Source organism: Cottoperca gobio, chromosome 5 (genome assembly GCF_900634415.1).
Source record: "Cottoperca gobio chromosome 5, fCotGob3.1, whole genome shotgun sequence".
Lineage (NCBI taxonomy): Eukaryota > Metazoa > Chordata > Actinopteri > Perciformes > Bovichtidae > Cottoperca > Cottoperca gobio.
In genome coordinates this window covers 11936202-11947537 of record NC_041359.1, presented here as the reverse complement: position 1 = coordinate 11947537, position 11336 = coordinate 11936202, and the positions used below count along the sequence as shown (strand labels likewise).

The 11336-nt window shown below is 39.7% G+C and overlaps 1 protein-coding gene across 1 annotated transcript; it reads left to right on the top strand.

Annotated features, from left to right (window-relative positions):
• The first annotated feature begins 3109 nt into the window (after positions 1-3109).
• LOC115008362 (adenosine receptor A1-like) lies at positions 3110-10785 on the top strand. Its single transcript, XM_029431928.1, is given in 4 exon segments — positions 3110-3788; positions 3790-3845; positions 7803-8097; positions 8236-10785. Coding segments are annotated over 4 exon segments (1020 nt in total). The 5' UTR covers positions 3110-3503; the 3' UTR covers positions 8620-10785.
• Positions 10786-11336: the final 551 nt, after the last annotated feature.

The window sequence follows — 11336 nt, the reverse complement described above, 5'->3', positions numbered from 1 at the left end:
TTATGTTTTATGTTTTAGCTGTGGGCTGCAATTCTTCTATGAAAGGTGCTATACCAATAAAGATAATAATGATTATAATAATAATCATTATATATTATTATTATATATATATTATATTATTATTATTATTATTATAATATATGGATTGCTTAGTTTTTTTTAAATTGTTTTGGTTAGGTGGTGAGACATATATGATGTTTGTTTTTCATCTTATCTGCACAGACCACACTATTTTAAAGCTTAATTTAACAAGAGTAAAACAAAGTAAAAAGATATCAACATTGTGCTGTATTGCTTGAAATCTTCAGTCACCATGATGAGAGGATCATCAATTTTAATCATTGCACAGATTACAGGTTTCAACTTCTAATATCGTGTTGTATCCTGTAGCGAAAGAAGCGCATGTAATATGAGGCTCACCTCGACAGTAAAGTGTCTGAACAGTTCCCTCCATTGTTGCAGGGCTGGAGAGGGTTGATGAGGAGCTGCACGTTCTCTCTCTAAATTCTCATGCTTCAGCAGCCGGCGCACAGATTCACCACAATGGACCTCAATGCAAGCTGGAAAACATCCAGTAGGCCTGTAAAGGGTTCATTTCTTAGAAAGACAAGAGAAGAAAAGTTGCTTTCAGATACAAAATTGATGAGCAGTGCATAGAAAACAGGTGATCAGCTGTTTGACATGACAAACTGTAGCTAGTAACACAAAGAAAAGTCAGTTGCTCATTTTACTTAAGAAAAGATGACACTCTTTTTATTGTTCACTAAAACAACCAGGAGGTACTGCTGCGTGAAGCCACTCTTCAGACTTTATCAGAAAGTGACATAATTGGGTGATTCAGTTTGATGAGTCAAGTCAGGTGTATGCATGCTGTATAAACATAATGCACAGTCAGCATCTTAGTTAACAGCACTAACAATGGACTCATTTTCTAGTTTCACCATGGTTTCTGTCTCCTTTATGCACACTGTGGGCGAGTTGTACAGTCGTAAACAACTGTTTGATTGCAATTGTGGAGTAAAGTTAATGAGAAAAAATGCTGTATTACAGATGTTAATGAATGCAATGTTATGAGGCAATAAGACAGAGAAGTAATAATCCTGCCTCACCAGTTTCAATGTTTATGGACCTGCTTGGCCTCCATACTTGCATTAATCTCACATTAGCCTTCAGTCCAATGAAATTGCCCTGCACTACGGTACTGCCTGCAGTTTGAAGTGTGTGAGAGCATCGCTGCTCTGAGTCTGGTAGGGTAATGCTATACAAAACAAGGTGAAAATAAATAATAAACTTCTTCATTTACAGTGCATAGTTTTTTTCTTTTTACCTCTCTTGACCTCTGCTCAGTTGCTTGGGCTTAAATTAAAGTAAATGACAGGAGATTTATAGTTTAATGTGTCACTGCAACTAATAAAGACTTTTCTAAATCTGTGGTCCGCTCCAGACACACAGTCTCCTCCAGCCTGTGCTCTCATGCTGCCTACCTGCACCTGCTGTCTGTCTGCGGTGGGGACACAGACTCGAGGTGACAGTCTGAAGCTAAAGGGGGCCGTTGTGAAAAATAGCCCTCGCCTCCATCTGTCTTAATTAAAGCAGTTTCCAGATACTTTGTGACACTCCTGGGATTACTGTTGATCCCTGTTTCTGTTTGGACTCCCTTGTTACCTCATGCAGTGCTGTTGTACACAAGCTTACAGTATGCTCTATGAGCGTGTTTGTGGTATTTCTGCTGTGACACTGTATTTTCATTTCTTCACTCACGCACGCACACATGCACACACGCACACACACACACACATACTTCCCCAACAACATGCCACATCAGTCTTAACATCAATCATACACATAAACAACTAAAAGCACACACACACATATGTATATGAATGAATATAATGAAATAATATATGAAGTATTTTACACCAATTTAGCCAACTTCTTGCCCTTTTGATGGTGAAAAGGGTGAGTACACCTTTTCTTCAAAAAGCCAAAAGATTACCTCATTGTTTTTCTGTGAATTGATTTTCAAATCAGGTATGAATTGTAATATCTACTCATCAGGAAGAGGTTGTTAAAAATCGTTGAACATTTGGCTCAGATGTCCATGAGTTGAGTGTCCCTGGTTTGGACTAAGTGCGGTGGAAATGATCTTAAAGGCTTGATGGAAGTCAGAGAGGAGTTTCAGACGAGTGAATGATGACGGACATAAATCCTTCTAATACCTTTGCTGTATTCGAGGGGAGAGAAAAAGGCCTTGACGTCCATCATTTTCTATCTCTGAACAAGTCGTCAGAGTGTTGGTCTGTATTTTTACCAGATAGAAGTTTATCCAATAAGTTTGTCCAAAGACTGCAGTGCCATGTGCAATTATATGCAAAGCAGATGAAGGCATACTGTATCTGTGTCAACAGTATGTCTATATGCTTCCTATCTTTATGCAAAATCATGCCTTTACACGCTGCTTGTTTATGAGTCTAATTTGCATGTATATAGGTTTGATTGTGTACATCTGTCTTGCAGCTCATCCTGCTGTTTTCCACTGATAGCAAGCTGATGTTGTCCTGTATTGTTTTATGGTCTCCCTCCAAAGCATGTAACCATTTGTCTTCAAGCAGCTTCCTCTCTGTACATCCTCAGTGTCAAAGCTTCACAGGCTTATCATTTTAACCCACTCTTCACTTTAGCCAGCAACTACAGTCACACAGAGGAAAAGCATCCGGGATATAACGCACAGTGATGGTTAAATCTCCCTTTATAACCACATTTCTTGGGAGCCTTAAAATCTAAATAAATGTTTTTATTGCATAAAGGTGAGTCTAACTGATGAAAGCATGTGGAAACATTTGTGACATTTGCATTCCACCAAGTTAGTGCATCTTTGACAATGGCATCATATGAATTAATGTTTGATGTACTCCTCCTCAGTGTGTTCACTTCCATAGAGGCGAGCTTTCAGTCACTCATGTGACTTTGCAGAAAGAAGATAAGGGGCTTTTAAAAAATAATCTGAACTCCCTGAGTGACATAGGTTTATATAAACTGGAGTCATTTCACATGAAACAATTACACCAGGGAGAAAAACGCTTGGATCCCGGTGGAAGAGCTGATTGCGCAATTATTTAAAGCAGTAAATGAGACTAGTTCTGTTCCCCCCGGATATATTTTAAACATTTCCTGACATTGAAAGCTTGACTCATTTGATATTCTGGGTCCCGTCCAGCCACCTCTGTCAGCAGGACGGCAGGGTGCACTTCATTATCGGAATCCACGCCTCGGACCGCATGGAGACCAAGTTGTGCGTCTTGCGCGCAGGTCGATGTCATGGATCGGATCCTAAAACAATTCAGAGCATCAGACACTACTTCTACCTCTGTGGGGACGTAAAACATGCGAAACCTGAGTCAGGGTGTCTCAGTCGGTGTTCACAAACTCAAACAGGGAACTCCCTCGACGTGTTCAGGTTGTTTCTCCGCTGAGCGCACACTCTGCCAGCAGCATCCGTAAACATGCCTTCGGCTCTGCCTTCTTCTAAAGCCCTCTACATCGGGATGGAGGTGGTGATCGCCGTCTCGTCGGTCATCGGTAACGTGATGGTGGTCTGGGCTGTGCGTATTAACCGGTCTCTGAGAGATACCACGTTTTGTTTCATCGTCTCACTGGCCTTGGCTGACATTGCGGTCGGCGCTCTTGTCATCCCCCTCGCCATAACCATCAGCATCGGACTCCAGACGCACTTTTACAGTTGCTTGCTGGTCGCCTGCACAGTGCTCGTCCTCACTCAAAGTTCAATTCCTGGCGCTCCTGGCCATCGCCATCGACCGCTATCTGAGAGTCAAAATACCCATGAGGTAGGCCTAAAGGTGAATTCTTCTAGATTCTTCTAGTTTACAATATATTGTCTCTTTTATAGAAGCCTTTGTGTCTGGACTGCTTCTCGCTTGGTAGTTGTCCTGCCCACTACCATGCAGCTTTTGTTTAATTTCAGCTCCAACCAGAAATAGACTGTATTATGCAGCCTAGTGTAAAGGTGTGTCTAATCATTTGAATTACTTTCCAGTAACCTTAATGTAGGGATGCATTAATCGGCTTTGTCGTCTCTACAATATCTCTACTGGAAATTGTAGTGTCTCAGTGATAAAAGTCAGTTTTTAATATAAGTTGAAATTATATTTACACTTATTAATTCATTATTTATTCATATTTAAGTGTACATCCCAACACATTACTGTATCCCATATAAAAGCTGCAAACTAAAACACAGTACTAGACTTATCAAACATATATTATTAACAAACAACAAAGATAGTTTGATTTTTTAATATTTTCTAAAAATAAGTAGGCTTTATGATTTTATTAACATGATTTTTTAAAGTCTGAATATGTATTTTAACAGCAAACAAACCCACCATAGAAGTTAGTTAGATAGATATATGAATTAATATTATCTTGGTGTGCAAAGAAGAAAGAAATATTCTATTTACATATTATATATATGATATATATATTTGATACTTTTGTGTCTTATCTGTGGGGAGGCCAGCTGAGCTACACAACAAACATGTGGAGGTCATAAATGTTGTACCTATTCTTTACTCCTTCTGATCTGGTTTTATTAATCACTAACTTGATGGTGAACTGAATTTATTTTCCACGGTGACAGAGATTTCGAAACTGTAAATGTTATCAGTTACCCAAAACTTTACTGAAAACTGAAGTTTTCACTTCAACTTAGCTAATGAGCCTGGCACAGAATGCATGAATGGTCAATAGGCTCATGGTGGCTGGTTGAAGGATTGCATAATTTCTCAAGCTGGCAAACAAGGCACACATAGAAACATGCACTCACACTGCACTCACACTCAGAGGAAATGAACACAGGTTACAGTGACACACAGGAACAATAAATAAAGCATATTGTGTAGTATGATCTCAATATTGGCAACTTAACTCTTATTAATCAGCACGCTGCAGGGTTTTCTCAGCACTTTTCATCACACAGTACTGGATGTAGTGACATTACAAGGTAATGGACACTAAATATCTCACAGTTTTCAAATTCAAAACCGGATAATTACTGTACTGGTAATGATTATAAATGTTAGTTTGAATCGTATTATGTATTACGCCATACACTATTTCTCCTCATGATTGGCAGAAAAAGCTGTCTGGTGCTCCCCCACAAAGAAAACACTTTTTATAGCGTCACTAAATCTGAGAAAATGTATTTCAATTTAACTGCTGGTCCAATTTCACCAGATGCTCCCATCTGGATATTTCATATTCATCAGATTTTAGAGTGAGTTGTATTTTACTGTAAGTGACATTGTGAGCCAGAAATAAAATCGCCCCTCCCTAAACCACCCCTGGGACTCTAGAGGGACACAGTTAAACAGCCACTGATTGCTTTTTATGGCGGAGGTGGTTTGGAAGCACACTGTTGTGATAAGAGTGGTGTGTCTGAGATTTTAAAATGTCCCGAGTATTGCTCGTGCGCTTAGCTGGAGTATTGGATATAGCAGGTGTGAGACGATGATGGAAATCCCCCAGGAAAGTAGAGATAGATGGAGGACATTCGAGTGCAGTAAGTCATTTTTGGCAGACCAACAGCTTATCTGTATGCAGACCTGCAGCCAAGCTTTACAAGCAGCCAGACAGAGAGTTAAATACACAACTCGAGATAAGAAACTGTTGTCATATGTTAGAATACCTACTCTCTTTGAACATCATTTGGTTATTCATTCATACGTCCTGTGGTTGTGTCGGACTCACCCTGGCTGAACTCCTAAGTGTGTGTGCTTTATGTGACAGAGAGTGAAAGGCAAAGGCAACTAAGAGAAAGCAAATGAAGGGGAAAAAATATATAACTTCTTGGTTCTGGCACATACAGTATCTTGGTGTGTTTCTGTGTTAGCGAGGTTAGTCAGGGAGCAGGCATGATAAGAAGACAGAAACACGTTCTTGACATGCAAGAGTGAGAGAGTGAGATTAACAATGAGTGTCTGAGATTATTAACCACGCCTGTTTGAGTCAGCACTGACTCTTTTGAAATCAAGGTTGAATTATAAAAATCAAGAGCCTAGTTTACCACAAGAATGTTTCTTGTCCGCTCAACAATGACTCATTCACAGACCTGTCCAATAGCAGACCATTGTGTGGGAGAGACAGGAAGAGGGTCATACTATTACAATAACAGAGAACTGCAGACAGTTGTGTTAGGTAACAACTCTCACAGTTTTTTGAACAGCAGAGATGTCTTTCTTGTGTCAGCTTGACGTTTGATTTGTTCTGTGAAAACAGCCGTGATCTACAGAGAAAGAAGATCAAACTGAAACATCGCCTGCTGACGTCCCACATAGAGATAAATAGTGGGAGTGGGAATTACAGGACAAAATATGCAGCTTTATGGGAATACGTCACCTACAAAAGGATCATTTGTACATCAATTACTGAACCCGTTTTACCTTGACTTCTTGAAGAAAAGTTAGTTTTTCTCGCATGCATCCATGGTGAACACAGAATCAAAAAACAACGAAAGGGTTAATAAATTGAAGTAAATGGGGGCCGCTTTTAACAATCAGTATAATCCTAGTCCCGTTTATCCAGTCATATGCTCACTACTTCCCAAACACTTGCATTTTCGTTCAATTCAATACAATTTGGGCTCGTCCAGACTTGCACGGACAAGAAGCGCAGCGGCGCAATCATGAGACTGTTTATGTGGTAGTGTTTTAAATAGTGAGGTTTTAGCAAAGATGCATGTGTTTGGGAAGTAGCGAACATACGACTGGATAAAGGAGACTTGGATTATACTTCACAAGTTGTGTGAGTTTATAAATGGATGTTTTGAAATAGTTTTTCTGTTGTTAAACGCGGACCTCGTTTACTTAAATTCATCAAGACTTTGTCTGATTTCTGATTCTTCGTTCACAATAGAGGCATGAGAGAAAACTTTGAAGTTTTCTTCAAGGATTCCAGGTAACTCGGCGTAATTGTTATACAAAGGGTCATTCTGTGGGTGAAGTATTTATTTAAAGCGAGATGTAACTTTTGAGGGAATGCTTACTTTGTTACTGCTGCTGTCTTTATGTAGTCTTTTTGTCTTATGTCTTGCGTAAGTTTTAACTATCACATGGTTTTGAAACCTCAAAGCATCTTGCCAAAGGACTGCAGTTGTAAATTAACCAATTAGTTAACAATGGCTCAGACAGAAATGTTGATTAATGTGCGTTGTCCTTTTGAATAAATAAATGAAATGGAATGAAGTGATAAAGAAACAACACATTCTTTCGTTTACAAATTAAAATGTTTTACTTAATGACTCCTTTCGGCTTTTGCTACTGTTGCACATACATGTTTTAGTCATTATGCTGTAATCGTCACTCTGGGCAACAGAAGATACTGTTCAACAAAAGTTACATAATTGTAACGCCGGGTAGTAACCACAAAGAATAGGACCCAAAAGCACGACTCAGACACAGTCTTTACTTGCCAGAAACAGGTTTGGTCCACAGGTGATCAATAGAAGAAAAGCAAACAAATCCAACAGGGAGAAGGCAAAAAGACGTAGTCCAAAACACGGGCAGAGATCAGGAATAATTGGTGACATCAAGACACTTAAAATGCTGTGACGCTTGGTACTGAAACACAAAGCCAGAATCGCCAATAATCTCAGTTTGAAAAAAAACACCCCAAGATAGAATCACTAGTTTTATTAGTTTCACAAAGGGAATATTTATTGTACATCATTTGCAGTGACTTATATATTGTATTAGACTGAATCAAGATCTTCTCTCTTGTTGCCATAGCTACAAGCGGGTGGTGACTCCTCGGCGAGCTGGCACGGCTGTGTTATTATGTTGGTTAGTGTCCATCATAGTGGGCCTCACGCCCATGTTGGGTTGGAATAACCTGAAGTTTCTCCGTGACAATGGCTCCCTGGTCACTGATGACCTCTTGGTGACCTGTGAGTTTGAGACAGTCATCAGCATGGACTACATGGTCTACTTCAACTTCTTTGGCTGGGTGCTGCCCCCTCTGCTCCTCATGCTGGCCATCTACATCGAAATTTTCTACATGATCCACAAGCAGCTCAACAAGAAGGTGAGGTCTTCCTCTTCTTATGGTTGCTTTGTTTGAAATAAAATACAATTATTTTGCTATTAAAACAGACTTAATGTGAACTGAATAGACTAAAGCTAAATGTATACGCTGATGATATTCTCCTTGATCTCTCTGTAGGTAACAGCCAGCCACACAGACCCCAGCCGGTACTTTGGCAAGGAGCTCAAGCTAGCCAAGTCGCTCGCCCTCGTTCTTTTCCTCTTCGCAGTCAGCTGGCTCCCTCTTCACATCCTCAACTGCATCACCCTCTTTTGCCCTGCCTGTGATAAGCCGATGTTCCTCATTTACATCGCCATCATCCTCACCCACGGCAACTCGGCCGTCAATCCCATCGTGTATGCTTTCCGCATCAAGAAATTTCGTACAGCGTTCCGGAAAATCTGGAAACAGTACGTGCTTTGTCAGGATCCAGTCGGTCGGCTTCCTCAAAGAGGGAGCCAGAGAGGAGAAAGTCATGAGAGGAGGCTGAGGCAGAATGACGATGATGATGATGATGTGTGACCCTTGGCAACTAATTGGATTGCTGTGTAACTGTTAGGTTTCACTCCACTGGTTCACAGAGTGGAAAATACTTTTTCATGCTCGAGGAATTACTGGTCAGCCTTAATGGTATCGCAGGATGTCAGAGGGACGAAAGAGATGAGGAAACGCCATCAAGGACTGACTGATTTCCTCCATCCAACACACTCTGAGAGGGCAGGATGACAAATCAGCATGGAGACGGGATAAACATCTTAAATCAGCCTGATTGTTTATTTGTTTATTTCCACTGGCTGACTAAATGAAGTTGATGTTGCCTGAGATAAGGGACTTCTCATCAATTTTCAACACAAACCTGTTGAACTTGAATCAGTAAGTCTGTATCTGTAGCACATGCGGTACAAGAGGAGTGTATGCCGTGTTGTATTTTTGACCTGAATTAAAACCTTAAGCCTCTTTTAATGTGAATAATCTCTAATAGTTAAGTTAAGCATCATATTATGTGCTACATCTACATGCTTAGTTCTGTGGCCTTAAGGACAGACAATGTGATGAAGAGGAACTAAGGCATTATGTGAATCTTGTAAACCAAGCAGGAAGTTTGCGCAACCAGCTTGATGCTTTGAGATGGACCAGGACACAGGATGTAATGAAAGCTGGCTGCATGGATAAGAACATTTAAAATTGCCTCACTTTGAATTACAAACCAGGATCAAACGTCGGCTGCACAGTAACTGATTAGACTTATGGTCCTTACAGATGTGTGGTGCAATCCAGCCCATGTGAAGGTATGTTTTTTGACGTATTTGAGACCATTTGACTGAATAGAACTAGCTATTAGTTGTAGCTGAAAACAGCATCCGTGCTAGAAGAAAAAATACTTAATGCTCATTTTTAAATATGTGTGGACATGGACAATGGTAAAACCACCTATTAGTAACTATATAACTGTAGCTACAGGACTGTGAATCTAAAGATTGTTGGAGCTCCTTCATCCAATAAGCTTCATTTTATCTGGGTGATAATCATTTCGACCTTTTAATGTACCTCTACTGTACATGTATCACCTGGCCCTTTCCACTACTAGCAAGTGTTTTCAGCTACATTTTCACATTTCCACCCAATTATTTGTGATGAAGTAGGTATCCCAATGTAGCGTCATCTACATACTCTCTGTCATTTTCTTTTACGGAGCTGATTTAAGCCGACCAGTGTTGCCCTTTAATATGAGTGAGATTCGACATGAAAATACATGTTGAGACAGGACTGCTGACACACAATAATACATACTGTATGTAACTAATATATGTATAAATGTTAAAAGGAGATACTCTTACTCAGAGATCAGTTCTGTCACTTAACCAACAGCTGTTAATCTCTGACACATCCCTTTACAGTTGTTGATTGAGTTGGCAGATTGGGAAAATACTCCCAAGCATCTCATTATTGTCAGACAAATGGAGACAGGAGAGTAATCAAAAATGTAACAGCATATGGTGAGCCCTGATTTAAATGTATTATGATGTATGTGTATTACTGTAGCAGGTGGAAGCATCAGAATCCACTGTTTGTGACAGAAATATCATCTAATTTTCACATACTGTGTATCGAGGCTAAAAGCCATCAGTGGTGTGAGGCCATTTATTGTGCGCAAACGTCTTTCTTCTGTCACTGAGGAGAGACGTGGACATGTGTGAATCAGTGAGGAGGTTATAAGGGTGAGAGTGTGAGGGCGTGAGGTGGGACAGAGTGGAAGGATTATTCTGTTTACAAGGGAACCAGTAGGCGAGAGTGCAGCCGATGAACTCATCAAGAGACACACTCACTGTATTTTCATTGCCGCTCTTGTAAGGTTTCCATGTGATTCTTTTTATACGTTATGCTCATGTAAAATGCTTTTAAAGCCCCTATGTGTAGAATTTGATATTATACAAGATATTTAGAAGATCTGTTTACTTTGACTGAACCGGTGTGATAAATTAAAGATGATTTGTGCAATATTGTCAGATGTACATTAACAATGTCAAAAGGAACTCTATAGCTTAGATATTGTATATGTAGACACTGTTATTCAGAAACAAGTGCTGGAGGTTCAGATACGTCTTAATATGTTAAATAAGTGAATAAATGGGTCAATAGATGGAGCCAAAACACGACAAGCGGGCTCTTAATCTCGGCCGTGAACAATTTGTCAATGTCGTTTATGTTAACTGCTGTGCTGTTTGAAATTACACTCACATGAAACGGTAGAGAAAGAAAATAAAGTTGCTTTCATTGTGAACGCTGACGAAGAATTTGATGACAAGTGTTATTGAGTAGTTTTGAAATTCAACAGAAGTGTTGTCGCAAGGGCTTGTAACAACACAAGATCATTAATCAATTTTCAAAAAACAGAATATCTCTTTCTCTGTCGCTCACTCTTTCTTTAAAATCCACTCATACAGACAAGTTAAGTCAAGTTTATGTATATAGCCTGACGTCACAGGTTTATCCCAGAGGGCTTCACAATCTTCAAGTATATAGCATACTGCATGAAGCAAACACACATTTCGGTGACCATTATTAAATACTTTTACATTTGATCTTATAAATTGACATTACAAAGACCTTAGATGTTTTTATAAAACTTGTTTCCAGGGGGAAAATGGAAATAGCATAATTTTGTCTGCAACAGGTGTCTCCAATATCATCACTAATTACTGTACTGCGCTGCATTCCTTACCGCAACAGAGCCCTCG